This window comes from Cheilinus undulatus, linkage group 16, assembly GCF_018320785.1.
Source record: "Cheilinus undulatus linkage group 16, ASM1832078v1, whole genome shotgun sequence".
NCBI lineage: Eukaryota > Metazoa > Chordata > Actinopteri > Labriformes > Labridae > Cheilinus > Cheilinus undulatus.
In genome coordinates, this window is record NC_054880.1 from 26,567,490 (window position 1) to 26,585,164 (window position 17,675).

The following is a 17,675-nucleotide window of genomic DNA, read 5'->3' on the forward strand; positions in this document are numbered from 1 at the left end:
TATATTTTCTGCTTTATTCCTGTTTTCTTAACAAAGCAAACAAAAATCATCCTGTTTTTTCCCAACACAATTTTATTATTTGACTTTGTACAATAAAAACATGACATTACAAAATAGATGCAGTACACCATCAGTGCTGGATGTGATGTAAAGAAAACCATCTCTGTGCGGTTTTTAGGCCAACCACTGTTTGAATTAAGCTCTACAGCTCCATCAGCACCCAGCATGAGCTTTCCACATCCTGCCCCAGGGAAGACAACTCTCTTAGTGACATTTTCCAACAAAATCGGCACAAAAAAATCCAAAAGGAACTGCTTCATGAGCAGTGGGTTTGTATAGTTAACACTCAGCGTGAGTGAAGTCAAAAATACATTTTTGATTTCCACAAGCGGAACTGGAAAACGCCGGCTGTGACACTGGAAACAAAATGAACATGATGATGTCGGGCCGATACAAAAAGAAAAATGAACAAAATGTAAGAAAATGTTAAACACAATCAAAGTTAAACACTGCAGTTCAATGGTATACAATTTACACGAGAGATGGAAGAGCATAACATCATGGAGGAAATTAAATGTGATACCTAAATAAATGAACTGAAAGATACACATATATAAAAAACAGTGCCTGAGGTGAGCTTCAGCCTTTCTCTGCAGTGTGCAGGAAATGAAAGGCTGACCTCTTTCTTTGTTTTTTTGGCATTAAAAGGACGCTGCACCGAGCAGTGCAGTGAAATCATTCCCAAGATGAAGAAGAGATGAGGAAAGAATAATTGAACTCTGAGATCTGACCTCCAGTTTGTGATTTCTGGGTAACCAAAATTAAATTATTGCTGAATCAGTATAGAAAAAAAAAAGACATTTCTTTGACTATTTCATAGGAGCAGGGAGTGATCGGTTTAATTCAGAGTCCAGACAATACTGCCCCCTGGCTTTCTCTAGATTATTACAGTTATGGTCAAACAGCGATTGTGTTTTACTGACAGATTATCTGACAATCGAGGGTGGCAGGTTGGCAAATAATACACTGGAACATGGAGAGGGTCCTCCAAGGATGTTAAAATATCTTCTTCTTTTTGTTCTTTTCCAAAGTCCTGGAGGAAAAAAACATAAAAAGAGCAGAGGAAGGATTGGCATTAAAGAAAAACTAAACCCTCAGAGTAATTCTACTCAGCTGAAAACCTTTGCATTTGGTTTTCTAGTTATATTGTTTATCAGTTAGGGTCCAAATCTCCTAATCTTGAAAACAGTATTTACATTCTACTGGGCTGTTAGAAATATGCATAATGACTGCCCTCTATGGGTTCACATCGGAAGCAGATGAAGTACAATGTGTGTGCATTAGTCTCTAAACCTTTTTACCATTATACCTTTTTGTCAATCACTTTTGTACAACCCTGGAAAACACTTTGAACTGCAATTGAATTTGTTTGAAAGGTGCTATATAAATAAAGTTTGACTGATTGATTGATTGATTGATACAATGCTCTATTTGCTGCCTTCCTGATTTCTTATTTTTGGCATATTTGTCACATTTCAGCTTTTCTAACAAATTTAATATTGACAAAGATAACCCAAGTAAATACAAAATGCAGTTTATTAAGAGAGAAAGCCATCCAAACCTACCTGGCCCTGTGTGAAAAAGTAATTGTACCCTATATTAATAACTGGCTGTGACACCCTTAGTGGCAACAAATGCAAGCAAGCATTTCAGATAACTGGCAATGAGTCTTTCACATCACATGGCCTACTCTTAGATGCAGTATTGTTTTGATTCAGCCACACTGGAGGGTTTTCCAGCATGAATGGTCTGTTTCAGGTCATAACACAGCATCTCAATCAGATTTGAATCCAGACTTTGACGAAGTCACTCCAAAACCTTTATTTTATCCTTTTTAAGCTGCTCAGAGGTGGACTTGCTGGTGTGTTTTAGATCATATTCCTGCTGCATAACTCAAGTGCGCTTGAGCTTAAGGTCCCAAAGTGATGGCCAGACATTCTTCAGGATGTTCTCGTAGAGAGCAGATTTCATGGTTCCATCAATACCACTGGTCGTCCAGGTCTTTAAGCAGCATGGCAGCCCCAGACCATCAGAACACCACCACCATGCTTGACTGTTGGTTTTATGAAATTCTGTGTTGGTTTTACTCCAGATGTAAAAGGATGCACACCTTCCAGAAAGTTTAACTTTTGTCTCGTCAGTCCTGGATGAGTCATCGATGCGCTCTTGGAGTTATGTTAGTAGGCCGGCCACTCCTGGGAAGGTTCACTACTGTTCCAAGTTTTCTCCATTTGTGGCTAATGGCTCTAACATGCTTCGCTGGAGCCCCAAAGCCTTAGAAATTTATTTGCAAACTTTTCCAGACTGACAGACGACTTTGTTTCTCATTTGTTCATAAATATCTTGACATTGCTGCATGAAGTGTTGCTTTTGGAGATCTTTTAGCTTACCTCACTTTGTCAGACAGCTTCTGTTTAAATGATTTCTTGATTCAACAGGACTGGCAGTAATCAGGCCTGGGTGTAGCTAGTGAAATTGAACCCAGCTTCCAAAAATGTGTTAATCACAGTTTACTCATGATACAACAAGGTAGGCAATTACATTCCCTCATACAGCAAGGGAGTTTGGATGGCTTCTTTCCCTTAATAAATGAAATCATCATTTAACAACTAGATTTTGTATTTACTCGGGTTATCTTTGTCTAATATTAAGATTTATTTATTGATCTGAAACATTTAAGTGTGATAAAAAGAAGTCTCTCGAAAGTTGAATAAACTCCTACATGATGATGTGTTTTACCTGGAGGCATCTAATTTCTGCTGTTCCAGGATCCTCTGCTGTGCCTCCCAGCTGGCCTTCTCCTCCTCATGTTGGCGGCGTTTTTCCTCAAGTTCCTTGTGCTGAGCTTCTAGGTTCTTTTTCATTTGCTCATGGCGCCTTTGGAGCTGTAGAGGAATATATGTACAGTCTGAGGTTAACCAAGCATTTTACAATAAAAACAACCTAAAGAGAAACACTGTTATGAGCTTACCTCAGCTTCAGAGTCTCTGAGCTTCTGGAGCTTCTCTTTGACCTTCATTTCAAACACTTGTTCCATTTCCTGCTCCATTTTCTTCATCTTGGAAACATGTTCCCGTCGCTCCTCCTCCATCTGAGCCAGAGGACTCCTGGAGACACAACAGTGTTCTTACAGACTGAATGGGCACATGTTTGTGACACTTCTAACATGTTAAAGGTCTCTTTAAGTTTGAAAAGATGAGAAGTAGAAGGATCAAAGAGGTAGTAAAGGCACAGCTGGCTGTCCTTCACTGGAAGCCTTTGTGCAAAGCTTCCAGTGAAGACTGAAGAGAGGAGGTGATCTGGAGAAAAAAGGCACTATGTGAGAATAAAACAGCAAGATCTTCTCATTAATTGTCTGTGCAGCCACGTATGACTTTACTGGCTGTTCCTGGGCTACAACAAATGATATTTTCTTGTTTTTAAATGCAACAGTTGGTGTTAAATAAGCTTACTTTTGTACAGAGGCTTTATATACTTTGTTAATAAACAATTTTACAATTGTTTTTACACAAAAGCCTTTATTATGGTGTCATGTTCCTTAGGTAGAGCATGATTAAAGGGAAGTTACCAACTTTCTGTTAATTCACCAAATAAATTCTATTAAGTCTACACATGTTAACGTTAGTGTTTGTTACAGACGGATAGAGCAGAAAAGAGAGAGCAACGTCTCCTGGTCCCTGAAAAATGTAGGAGTGTTCAAGAGAACACATTTCAAGGTATTTATTATCTGTACTGCAGTTTTGGTTATTGTTCAGCTTTTATGACTTAGCAGTTGCGATTAATCTATGGTTGTTACAGGTTGATTGTGTGGTTTGCTCCTGTGTTGAGCTATCATATATGTGTAGTTATATATACACATATAAACACAGAGGCTATTACACAAACAAGGTTAACTAAAGTCATTTGGATTTGGAAGACGTGGAAGCCTGACTGTATGATTCAGAACTCTGACCTCTTTATCTCTGCTCTAGTCACTGTTTGAGGCAATAATAATGAGTTTTTAACTTTAATTTATCTCTTTATCATTTATATGTATTTCTCTGCAATACTCCAGGATGCTGAAGTCTTTTAAAATCTCACTGTAACCAGGGCATGAGGGTATCAAATGAAAAATAATGTAAGGCATTATTAACAGTGCCCACATTGGATGAAGGAGAAAAGAGAAAGCCCAAAAATTAAAATGAGACAAATAAGAAGGCTTGTTGTTACTCTGTATAACTCTTGAATAATTTATAAAATTCTCTGTAGTCTGTGGACTTTGACTGCTGTCCATTATGAATAAATCCTGCAGGTTGAGTATGCACCCAGGGTTCTACGTCACCAAACTGGTATAATAACGTAAGTAAGAAACGTCACATTCACGGAGTGCTGTCTTTGGACAATGTGCTCTACAGGATAGAAATATGTCAGACTTTGACAAAAGCCGGGGGCAGTACGAAATCTGACGGCTGTTTAAACACAGGTTTGCTGTTTACAGTGGATTGTTAGGGAAGGGATATGAGTCACTGGGCTAACTAAATCTTTTTAAATTTCAATAATTAAAAGACACTGAACATATACGTACATTTCAACATCACTGCATAAGGAAAGAGTAGATTCTGTTATTAACAAATGTGCAATGAAAAGCAAAGCAGGAAGCAGACCCAGAAGGTATAAGCAGAACTTTTTGGACTGTCTCTAGATAAAATCTGTAACACTTAGCCCTATAGCATCACAAAAATGAACCTAATTAACCTAATTTCATTTTTCATTGAAAGAAATATCCACATCTTTTAGCTTTGCATTTGAAAAAAATCTACAATTCAGGGTGAAAGGAAAGGAGTGAATTCATTCTTTGGAGAGATTTTTAAAGAAGGGAAGTATCACTTACATGCCTTCAGCCGTCTCAGGTCTAAAAACAAACAAACGCACAGACACTTAGCATGCAGCCATGAATCATGCATTAGCTTTGTGAGAGTGAGCTGCTGATTAATGATGGCTGCAGCCGGTGGATTAGTGGTCAGACAGTGTCTCGGTTAGTACTGTCAGATTAGACATGGCTGATACTGGTGCCCAGTTAGTGATGGGTTAGTGCTGGTTTGTTTGGGCTGGGGCCTAATGGTTTAAGTGACAGATTACTTAACAGTAATCTATAGGTAAACAGGCTTTGACCTCATGCATGTTTCTGCTGGGTTTACACTGTAAATTAGCCACTCTGGTAGAACCAGCAGCCAAATCAGCATTATTATCCCATCCTTCATGAATCAACATAATTTCACCTACATATGAATCAAGATCTATAAAGATTCATCCAGACTCACTTGGTTAGCTGTCCCTTGTTCTTGTTGTTGTCCACACCATTGTAAGTTACTGCAGCTAGTTTCCTGCTTCGATAGTTCTCGTAGTGGACGTTGTTTGTTACATCCTTAAGGTCCTGCATATGGGTCCTAAGTATCAAACAAAAAAACACACAAAGAGTTTAATCCCTGAAGGTGTCAATTCCTTTATCTCAAATGGTGTAGAAGATGAGCACAGAGCAGATGTCAGTTAATTTACACAAACTTCCCTATATGAGTTGCAAAAGATCCCAGATATTTAGAGAGTAACTTGCAGTGTGAACCAGGAAGGCCACTTTTAACAGCTTTTCTCCCTCGTTATGAGAAATCCATCCATGAAACCAAATTGTCAGTCTTATAGGCTTATTGGTGACTATAAGACATTGTTGGGCAAACACATTAAGGGAGATTTATACCTGATTTGGTCATTCGGATAGTGGACATGATAATCTAAGAGGTCTGGGATGCATTCAGCTGGAATGGAATAGACGCAACATTTACCAGCATGCATTTAAGATCACCTCTTTAAGCTGACATGATCTGCTGCATTCTGCTAGTAATAAAAAGGCATAGCTTTCTTTATGTTCATACAGCCTTGCATGGAGTAAGGAAATTTCAACTTTTTCAGCAATCTGGATTATTCGTCTCTGCTCAGTAATGAGAGCTTATATTTTAGCTCCTAGGAGATTCTTCATTAAGTATCATTTTACTTTTATGTCTTAAAAAAAACGAAAACTGGGAAAAAAAGGAAATTGTCTGCTCTAGACGCTCACAAAAGGAGCTAGCTCTTAGAAGTGGCTTGTTAGTGAAAACCACATTACGACTGAAATCATTGCTGACTAATAAAATAACAAAAGGTCAGACACACTAAGAACATTTGTTGTGTTGTAAGAAACTTGATAACAATGTGTGCCTGTTGTCTGCAAAAATAAGCTCTTTATTGTTACTGTACTTTGAGCTCTTTCTTGTTGCAAATATTTGAGGCAATACACATATTTGTCATTTAAAAAATATTTAACAACTAAGGCTAAGCTTCTTAAGAACAGAATTACCAATACACCTCAAAACTTGACTTCAAAAATAGACTTTCCTCTCCTGTGAAAGTGATTGTTATCTGAACACAGTCTCAGACGATGATATCGTCTTTATTAAAGACCAGAGTTCAATCATTTGGGAATCATCACAAAAATAGGGAATTAGTCTTTCAGGTATTTTGCACCGATGGCCATGACTACCTGGTGCTGAAGACAAGAAAAAGTACATTTTTTCACCTTATGAGCATGTTTCGCAGGATTGTAAAGTCACAGTGTTCTCCGTTTTCCACTGTAAGAAGAAACAAACACAGCAAATTAGATACAAAATAAAATGGATTATCAAACCACATGAACACAATCACCATAGGAAAAGAAAACAGAACATGAAGGCCATTTGACAGTCAACACATTTCCACAGATCAGCATAATATTAAAAAATGAGGATAATATTACTCCAAAAACAATGCAAAAGTAACAACATCTCATAGAAATTAAGAATAGAAAGCAGTATAAATCTTTTTAGTTCATTTTAAGCAACATTTTCTTTCTATTTTTCATTAACCCTTTTCTTATTTTTCTGTCCTCTTTATCTTCATTTGTTGTTTTGTTGAGTTTTCATTTTATTTTACAAGCTTAGCACCCATAGAATGGCTTTTTTTGACCTTATTCCATCCATGTTTTTTCACTTTATGCCCTCACTATACTTATAAGGGACTATACTATACTATACGGGAATTCAGTTCTACAATTAGCCTTTCACTTTGCCACATCAATGAGATCATCTTCTATGAAGGATTTGATATGTTGGACCATAAACAGTAAATATTTACAGGCATCATGTTCGCACAATACGTTTGTTTACATATTATAGTGTATCATACGCAGTGATAATATACTGTGCCACTTGCTATTTTGCAGAGTTAAATTATTTGGGAATCTCAGTGTGGAAAAAAATTAATTCTGTTCCATACATATTATAACACTGTTTATCCTTGCTATGCGTCCAAATCTGCTTATGCTAAAGGGTTCAGTTTAATCCATAAAGGTTTTTTTTCTCTGTGGATTCATTGACATTGACAAGAAACAAATAGATCAAATCAAGTCAGGCTTTTTAGACACGGAGTGGAAAAAAACAGTTCTAAACACCACCAGAGGATGGCGTGATGTGCTGCTGTATCTGCCCCTCCTCCTCAGCTTGCCACAGTCCTCTGAGGTTTCTCTGGGTGGCTGTGGTGGAGTGACTTACATAGCTTCTCTTAGACCTTGCCCTCCACATATCTGCACTGACATAGAGCCAGAAACATTTGTGGTATTCCAAAACTGGCTCCACATGGAGCGTAAACACAGATACCAAACAAGTTTAATGCTGTAGTAGCACTTCTACGTGTCAGCCGCTAGGCTGCACTGTGCTTAGCTCTATCTGTGTAAATGTTTCATTTAATGCCTCCAATCCATCAGCTACAGTAAAAGGCTCGCAGCTCCATCACGCTAATACCGCCTCCTATTCACTATGTGTGTTCAAGTTTCATACCTGTCACCATAATGTGACAGCAACTTCCTGTGGCAGGTCAAATGAAATGCTCATATCCTGTGTTGAGGAGAAAATAGCAAAAGTTTCCCACAGATGGCTCGAGAATGTCTCTTAGTATCTGTAAACGGTTTAAATTCAAGTTTGTAAAAATAATGACAAAAAAGCTGTGCGAGCTGTCCATTATCAGACACTTCATTTGTCACTTAGGAGTTAAACAGATTACAAACACATGTATTAAAGGTACCATGTGGAGTAATCCCATAATCCTCTTGTGATCAAACACCGTTCCTATCAAAATCCTCACAGTATCCTGACATGAACCAACTGCTCATAAGAAGTGATTGTATAGTCTGGTGCTGAAGAGTTAAGTTGATGTTAAGGTGTCTTCAGTCTCATGGGGTGACTCCGTTATTTGCCAAAAAAGGTCAGAGATTTGAATATAAAGAAGTCTACCAGAAAGCCAAGAAAATTCAAGCTGTGTCATCATGAAGAACTGCAGATAAGGGGGACAGGAAGTGAATTCTACACAGAGAAGGGCTAAATGCCACAGTTTTTAGCGGTTTAGGGCTCTGTCAGTCAGTAAAAACAGACAAAAACAAGCACTATTTTGAGTCCCGAAAGTACTGATGACAAAACTCAGTCTAAAGTCTGGAGGAACAGAGACAGACAATGCCCATGTATACAGCAACTACTTCATGAAACATAAGGCTAGAGTTTGCTCTGCAGTTAGAGAAATAAAACTTAAAAAATGTTGTTTCTCAAGCAAACATACAAACCCAAACAAAAACAAGACACCAGAAATTCAATGCTCAGCCCAAGGTTATTGATCCAGCCACACATGAAATAGTTGTAAGCCTTAAGTAAAGCAGTAGGTCTGCGGCACCACTAAGGATTGACCAATATTAATTTTCAGGGCTGATGCAGATAGCCATTATCAGTAGGTCATGTGACCGATAACCGATATCTGGAAAAGATATGCATTCATGGTAAAAAAGGAGCCACAGGCGTCTAATTTCAATGTGCTATATCTATAACATGATAGGTTGTAATCCTGTCACCTAAAACATTATACTCCTTCATTACTTATTACAAGGGCTGTAAGCATTAATGCACTACTTGTGATTAATTATAGTCCATCATTAGTGAATTAATTTCATTTAGTTATGATTAAATGCAGCATCTCCCGTTGGCCACGGTGATGTCAAATACCCTATATGTATATATAAAATGTTCAGCCAGCTGACCATTACACCCCGCAGCAATAACAACCCTTGCTCTTCTTTGCAGGCTTTCCACAAATTTTGGAGTGTTTAATGGGAATTTGTGCCCATTCATTCTGTAGAGCATTTATGATGTGAGGCACTGATGTCAGACTAAAAGGCCTGGCTTGAAATCTCTGTTCCAGTCCATCCCAAAGGTGCTCACTGAGGTTGAGGTCAGGGCTCTGTGCAGGCCAATCAAGTTCTTCCACACCAAACTCATCAAACCATCTCTTTATAGTCCTTGTTATGTACACTGGGGCACAGTAATGATGAAATAGAGAAGGGCCTTCCACAAACTGTTTCCACAAAGTTGGAAGCATAGCATTTTTAAAATGTCTTGGTATGCTGAACATTAAGACTGCCTTTCACTAGAGCCAAGGGGCCCAACCCCTGAAAACAGCCACAAACAATTATCCCTCCTCCACTAAACTTCACAGCTGGTACAATGCAGTCCAACAGGTAACATTCTCCCTGCATCCACAAAACCCAGACTCACCCATCTGACTGGTAGCTCCTGACCAACCCGTTGAGAACCAAAGCTCTAGTCTAGACTAACAAAAAATACAGAGGAAAAACAACAGAACCCCAACTGTGGTTGCAAAGGTCACAAGGCATAAAACCGCCTAGTATTAGTTCTAATTTCCTTTTGTTTTTTACATTTTTAAATTATTTTTGAGCCAAAATCGCTTTAAAACTTAAATGTGTAAATTGTTATCACCCATTTTATTGAGGATCAGCTTGTAATAAACCCTCTTTAGAAAATAAAGCAGCAAAGTCACAGAAAGTTATTTTTTTGGTTATGGACTCCTTATGCATATAAAGTCTTTGTAGCCTGCTATCAAATGTATGCTGTGGTTACTCGATCAGACAGACCCACAGTGAATGGGTGCTGAATGCTGGCAGAGCAAAACAAGACCACATGGATCGTGTTACTGCTTTGAAAAGTATGTACACATGATTTCTGCTCAATAATCCAATCACACTCTGGAAATATTGTGTGCTTGCTTGCACTTGTGTGTGACTGCTGTGTGTCAGATATAGGTAGATAATTATTTAATTGATGAATTTAAAGACTAAGATCAGCTGATTAACGACGTCTCACCTTCAGCCACGCCCCAGGGGTACTGCCTGCCTCGCACTCGCTTTCCGTTGACCTCGATGATGGTGTTACTGCCAACCACAGCTAAGGGTAAACGATCCTGCAGAGGGGTGGGAGGGCACACAACTGTTACATAGCTCACACAACGGCTAAAAATACACCAAAGGCTGCAAGCTAACACAGACACAGAGACATAACATGAATGACATAAATCAAGAGACAGCCTTCCTTAACACTAACCTCCCACAAAAGATGGATTAATGAGCATTATACCTTGATTTTTCTGACCATCTTCATCTCCTCCTCATCGTCCGTCTCAGGAAATTCATAGATTTTGATTTTGTGCTCCTGAATTTCTTTCATGATCTGCACACAGGAGATGGAAAAGTTAGGTCAAGGCCCCCCAAATTTTTAAGGTCTCAACAGCATTTGTAGCCTCATGTAAATTTATGCAAACTTTGGATAGTTTCATTCATAAAACCACTGTTCCATTAAACGTCTCTCACACAATGTGATTTTACGACTAGCAAATACTACAAGAAGCAAAATATACTGACTCTAAAAATATATATACAGACAGAAGACAACAATTTAAGACCTGATGATGCTTTTAAAAATGTAAGACCTCTCATCACACAACCAAAGTTGAACAAATCCCAACAGATGCTGGACAAACAGAGACACAAACACCATCAGAAATAACACCCACTGTTTTTTTAAACTGTTGACACTCCTCTGGAGTCATTGTGTCGGCTTTGGCAATGAGGGGGATGATGTTGACTTTTTCATGTAACCGTTTCATGAATTCGATGTCGAGTGGCTTGAGTCTTTGGAAGAAGCAGAGAGGAGACAATGTCATCGTCTGAGTTTCAATAAATGTCTAAGAGCTTACAACAACCTATTAGACTGTTGTTGTCATTTCCAAATATTATTTACAAAGAAAGAAAAGGCATTGTTGACTTCTTTGACTTCTTTGAGCTGTCACCTTGCCAATGACTTGCAAGGCATGCAGGAAGAATTCCCTGCTTGGAGTGTGCCTCTGAAAAATCTTTGTTTGAAGGGCTATGTAGCCCTTCACCTTTACCCTACCCCTCCACTCCAGCAGGAATCAGGACAACCTACCCTTAAATGTGAACACAAAAAATATAGAGGTAGGGCTAAATGGCAGGAGCAAAGGGGGGACTGGGACTGAGTCTAATTTTTATCTACAACAAAATCACATCATCTGTGAAAGCATTCCTTACACATTTACAGCTTATTCACTTTTTAAACATCAAAATAAAACCTTTTACAATTACAGAAAACACCAAAAACAAGTTATACAAATCCATCCAGCCAGTGCTATTAAATCTGTTCATGGTCAGTTCTTGTTTCTAGTTTAACTTTCACCAGGGAAATTCTTACATGCTTAAGCACATACTTGTAGAGCTCCAGGGGAAGGTGTTGAAAATGAATGGATCCATATGGGGCTCTTTATTTTGCCCAGAGAGCCAGCAGGGCTGCGGTCAGCAAACCACAGCGGGTCATTGTGGGCCAACAGGCTCTACAGCAGAAACCACCTTTTGTTGGAGGCCTTGTGTGAGAGAGCAGTCGGCCCACTGTGAGTGAATATGTGTGGTAGAGTGTGAGTGTCTCTGTGTGTTTGGCAGCAGCGAGAGCCAAGACACAGATGGGAGGAATGGTGTCTCCAGGTCAGTGGGCTCAGGATGGATTACACCCATGTTATTCTAGTTTGGTAGCCAGTATGATGCCAAAGGAAGGGCGGGCCAGGTGTGGACAGCTAACTGCTGGCCAGAGGATGAGGCCACAACAGACTCTGAATCATAACAGCTGGAACCTCCAGCTGTGTTGTGCATTTATTCCTCTGTTTTCTCATGAGTCCACAAGGAGGAGAGTCCAAAACAGTCTCATGCAAAATGTTTCTGACCTGTAACCGTAATCACAGGCTATTTAAGGTGACCTCTGCAAAAGCTCTTCCTGTGGGGTTCCACAAGGGTCTATCTCAAGCCCTGTTATTGTCTCCCAACCTCTAAAATGCTGCTTTCATTGATAAAACTTCACTTGAACCCTATCTATAGTAAAGACAGAAGTTGTCAAACTGAGCTGCATGGAAAAAGCAACACTTTTCATGAGTAAATTTTCCTGTCACCAGCCCAATATATATTCCCAAGGAACTTGAGGTGAGCCAGCTGGTGGAAGGGGACATTGGTGCTTATATTCTGTGGCCTGTGCCACCTTTACAGAAATGCTGCCTTCAAACAGAACTCATAAATTACAGGACTTTGTGTTCAATTGGTAATGGTATAGGAACACTTTTTCAAGGCCATGGGTGCCCAAAAATTACTTAGGATTAATAATGCCAAGGAAGTTGCAAGTACAGAAAGACCAACATGCACCATTAAAAACTCATTTTAATATTAATCTCCTGACTAAGTATCAAATGGAGACACCTTGGCATAAGTATGATGAAAAATTTCTTCAACATAATTTCAGAATGTTTGCACAGGAGGCCTGAGACTTAGTCTCTTCAAAAATTTTGTTAAAGCAAAAAGTTATTTTGATTCCATAATCAGTTTGTACTTGATCAGATCAGACTGAACTCAGTAAAATCAGATTGGATGGGACCGAATCGTTCTGTATTTTAATAAATCGTCAGTGAATCAAGATTCAAACTGAATTGTCTTGAGAGGGAGAGATTCACACCCCTAGTTCCTACCTCCAAAGCTGGGGATCACTTCATCCCCCATAATGCCTCCACAATGTTCATTGTGAAGGTAAACACCGCAGGGATGTAAACATTGTGGCCATAAATGGCACCCTGGGCCAATATCTCCTAAGCAGGGAACACTTTACTTGGATCAAGGAGTCTCTCAATGTGTTCCTTCCACTGTCCAACAACATTCCCAGTCATAGTCAGCATTTCTCCAATCCTGCTGAGAACAGCTTGAGCCAATCCCTTCTCTCTCCTGCTGAGTTGTCTAACAGTCGCCAGAGCACCCATGAGGCCAACCAATAGTCTGTCTCCATAGCTGTCCCAAACTCGCCCCCACTAACAGTCCCACACTGGGAACGCCTGTGGATCCCCCAAGAGGAGTTGGATCGCATCACTGGGGAGAAGAAGGTCAACTTGTTTAGCCTGCAGTCACTGCAGTCCAATCCAGATGAGTGGAAGAAAATGGATGGATGGTTATTTTGATTGGTCATTTTTTTACAGTGCTGATTTGTTACACCTTTCCAATATATTTCCTGAAAACTTAGAAATCAATGAGCATTTTTGTGCCTTATTTTAAAACATTATAACAGTTGCTGTAATGTAATGTTGACATATGACTTTGGCAGAGACTGAAAGGCGCACATCATCTTCCATGATAGAGGAGGCACTCTTCAATGACCTTGAATCTACGCTGAATCAGACAAAGTTCATGAGTTTTTCTGGTCTGTAGGCCTTCTTACACAAAGGGCCCGTCTTACTGCAGAGAACCACCGTGTTATTCTGGTTTCAAAACTCTATTTATTGATGGTAGCGAAAATGGATCGTATTTAAAAGATAAAATATTTTTGTAGTTTTCCCCCTGATGACCTCCTGGCTGCTCTGACAGTCCAGGAGGCAGTGAGGCCGGCAGTAGCAGTGGGTGGCCACAAACTGAGCAAAAGAGCATGTTAAGGGGGTTAGGTGATATGCATGATGGTGGAGATTTACTGCAACCAGGATTCTGACTCAAAAAACAATGAAGAAAAAAGGAGTTATAGGCCCTCATCAAGTTACAAAAGTCTATCAACTTTGCTTTATCCAGAGTAACTCTACAATGGCAATCTGGGTTACAAGGGAATGGATTATGGATAACTGTCTCCAGCTGAAGAAGAGCTGGATCTTAAATTCTATCCATCACAACATCCAAAAACCTAAAACAATTGGCTGAGTATGTAAAAAATAGTGCCAAACATCTGGGACTGTTTTTGATTCTCAGTTCATGTTGGAGAAGTATTTCCATTCAGTGGTTTGTTCTAGTTTTAAACTGCCAATAGTATCCAAAGTCAAGACTTACTCTCAAATATTCTTGAGTGTAGACATTATATATTCATGCTGCTTGTTATAACAAGGTACATATTTTCCCTTTCCATTGAAATAAACCTTAAAAGGAATTTGTTTTTAAATGTGATGCACAAATCATACGATGAACACTGCATGATTTATCTTTATATACTGCTAGGGGTAGAGTGTCTTGATTCCTGTTGGGATGGAAGGGTAGGGTACATGGCCATTCAACTGGAGGTTTTCCAGAGCCCCACTCTAAACTGAGTGTTATGGAAAATCTCCTAGAATGCCTTGTGAATCAGCAAGATTTTAAAATTACAATAACAACGTCATATCATATTTTTATGTTGTGCAAGTGCATTATGGTCCTTTTGATTTTGAATGAGTAGTTGAAAACGTATTATTAGAAATGTTTAGGATTGTTGTCAGGGCTACTTACATAAGTCCTGATGACAACAACTTATTATGTTGGAACAGCTTTATTAAAGCAAAAATCATAATCCTGATCATTTTTAATGGATAATGAGATCACAGTTATTGAAGACAATTACTAACTGACATTACATTTGCAGCTATGTATACATTTCAAAAGACAAGGCCTTGCTATTCATTATAACAAGGGGTAGAAAGTAACTTATTACATTTACTCAAATTACTGTAATTGAGTAGTTTTTTGGGGCACTTGCATTTTTTGAGTATACTTTTACTTCAACTGCAATCATGCTCTTTGGCAGAGAGTTTAGATATAAGATGTTTTAGATGTATTTATGTGTTTAGTTGTGTTTGGATGTTGCATGTTGTATAGTGACCCCTGCTGGGGGTATTTTTGGTCATGTTTCTGGTGGACCTTTGCCGTTTTTGATGTGAGACAAATTTGCAGCATGGGTGAAGTTATCCACTGAGTTTGACTATTTGTTTTTGCCAGAGGAGACCCACCTTGACACAGATTTTTCAAGAGTTACTGCAGCTATATGAAAAATGTAGGTTGGACTTATAAAGACACATTTAAAGAGCTATATTTAACATTAAATAAAAACTGTGAATTTTACTTTATTATAGAGGTTTGATTTTACCTGAACAACCTGGTTGGAGATCGATTCTCTAGTTGTCCTTGCCAATAAGGAATGGTATCTTACACTACAACTAATTGGTAGCTAGTCAGTTCTTAAAGTAAACTCTGAATTAAATACATTTATTTTTCACATGGTAGATTTATAGACCAGTATCTTTACTTCTACTCAAGTTAATTTAAACAAGAATAGCTTTACTTTTACATGAGTGCAATAGTTGTGCACTTTTTCCACCTATGGTTTTACCATATACTGATGGTTTAGGTTACTCTGTTTTGTCCCCCTTAAAAATGTGAGGTTAAGACACAGAGGTGCAAAAAACTGCATACTAGAAGAGTCAGAGAGAGGGATCTTAAATTAGTTAGAATAGCAAGTTCAACAGCCATTGCGACTATTGACTGTTTTTTCGAGGAAGGTCAACAGGATCCAAAGAACAGTCTGTACAGCTTTGCAAAGTGACTTCAAAAATGAAATAACTGCAACAAATTCAGAATTCTCTTATTTTTAAAACATCTTCAAATCAATAACACATCTTTCTAACAAATCTACATGGGCAGGGATCTTGTCATACATACCCATGACCTGATGGAGCGATAAAATACAAACAGCAATGCACCCTGCTGTCTGGCATAAGTCGCCTGTTGACCCGAGACTCTGCATTGAGGTAATCCTCAAACTTGCTGTCAATGTAATCGATGACTGGTTGCCAGCTGAGGAACAAAAAAAATTCATATCAGATGGATTGATGCAGTACTATATTAACATACATTATATTGACAGATAACAGAAGGATGTGCTCACCAGTTACTGTTATCGACGGCATCGCCAAAGCCGGGAGTGTCAACAATGGTGAGCAGAAGATGAACTCCACCTTCCTTTACGAGGACCTTTGATTGTTCCACCTGAAATGAAAAGGTTGACTTAAATCAGTCAAAGAACTGGGAAACATCTACAAAATACAGCTTATGTTTATCATCAGTTTTAATATATGTGGTCTTTATCTGGGTAAATGATTCAAGTCAGCGCCATTTGTAATCAACCACTTTAAAACGTAATGCCACTAGTCACCACTGTAGCTCTGGTTAAAAACAAACACCCACTACCCATATGAGGTAAAGTCTTAATCTGAGCAATAAATTACTTAAGATTGGGGCTCTGAAAAGACAGGGAAGATATGAATCCGATACAAATCAAACACAAGATATATAATGACAGACACTGTTCCTATAAGTATGCATGGCCATTGACCTCAGCTGCCTTCACTCCGACAAACACACATACTACAGAGCAGTAAAAAACAGCTCAGTAAACAAATTAGCCACAGTGAGCTAAACTATTTTTGCAACTACCAAGCATGTAATCTGAAATCTGTGCTGAGCAGAGGGGAGCAGAGGAGCGAGGTGAACAAAGCTGCTTCTGAAAACACCAGAAAGGCCAGGAGGGCTTTGATCATTCAGAGGTCGAGGCCGAACTCGTGATCAGCAGATGAACTTTGATTTAATCAGTGGATCTGAAGCAGACCTTGCCTGCCAGAATCAGACTGTGGGTGAGTGATGAGAAACACTCCAGACAGAGCAAGAAGACAAACACTGATATTATTAATCTCCTTTAAATAAATGTATAATGTTTCATCAGTTCCAGTATAATAACTCTCCTTATGCATTTGTCCTCATTGTTGTCCTTAAAAATCTTTCCCCCAGACTGACGCATAACAAGAATTCTGCACAGCTTATATAGTTAGCCCTTAGCTCATGACCCCCACCCACCTCTCACAGGCATCCATGTATCTCAGTGTGGCGTCTTTTAACTGACCTCTGACCACCAGAGCTGATACAGGGGGGCTAGGCTGACCACACAGACACTCACTCACCACTGACTGCCTCACAAAGAGCACAAGTGTGACTGACAAAGACCATGTTTGACCATGTTTAAGATTAAAATTCATAAATAATTTGTAATAAAGCAGCTTATCACAGTTTTGACACTTAATCGTAACTGATGTCATTTTAACTGTGTATATATAATTCAGTCATTTGGATTTTGTCTATATTGACAAGGTGAAGTAATTCTTTCAAAGTCTTGATTTGTGAGTCAACGGCTTGCCCTGTCAAAATATGTCTGTTGCACATTAAGAAATAAGCAGGAGTGCATGTACAAAATGACTGACAGTAAATGAACCCTGGTTTATGTGATAATATTTACACTTCAGGAATCAACATTCAGCTGCTTTCTAGTAATCCCAGTAATTTAAAACCTAGCCCTAATTTC

The 17,675-nt window shown here is 38.9% G+C and overlaps 1 protein-coding gene across 2 annotated transcripts in view; it reads right to left on the minus strand.

Moving 5' to 3' along the window:
- Positions 1-54: 54 nt before the first annotated feature.
- The window catches only part of sept7a (septin 7a), a 50,116-nt gene continuing 32,495 nt past the window's right edge, over positions 55-17,675 (minus strand). The window contains exons 5-15 of one of the 2 annotated variants that reach the window (XM_041808320.1): positions 16,209-16,309; positions 15,983-16,117; positions 11,011-11,128; positions 10,575-10,667; positions 10,305-10,401; positions 6,647-6,698; positions 5,361-5,486; positions 4,931-4,951; positions 3,032-3,167; positions 2,800-2,945; positions 55-1,093 (exon numbers count right to left, since the gene is read on the minus strand). In XM_041808320.1, the coding sequence (XP_041664254.1) occupies positions 1,057-1,093; positions 2,800-2,945; positions 3,032-3,167; positions 4,931-4,951; positions 5,361-5,486; positions 6,647-6,698; positions 10,305-10,401; positions 10,575-10,667; positions 11,011-11,128; positions 15,983-16,117; positions 16,209-16,309 (1,062 nt within the window). In that variant the 3' untranslated portion in view covers positions 55-1,056. The remainder of the gene's footprint in view (positions 1,094-2,799; positions 2,946-3,031; positions 3,168-4,930; positions 4,952-5,360; positions 5,487-6,646; positions 6,699-10,304; positions 10,402-10,574; positions 10,668-11,010; positions 11,129-15,982; positions 16,118-16,208; positions 16,310-17,675) is intronic. The other variant, XM_041808321.1, reaches the window with a different exon arrangement.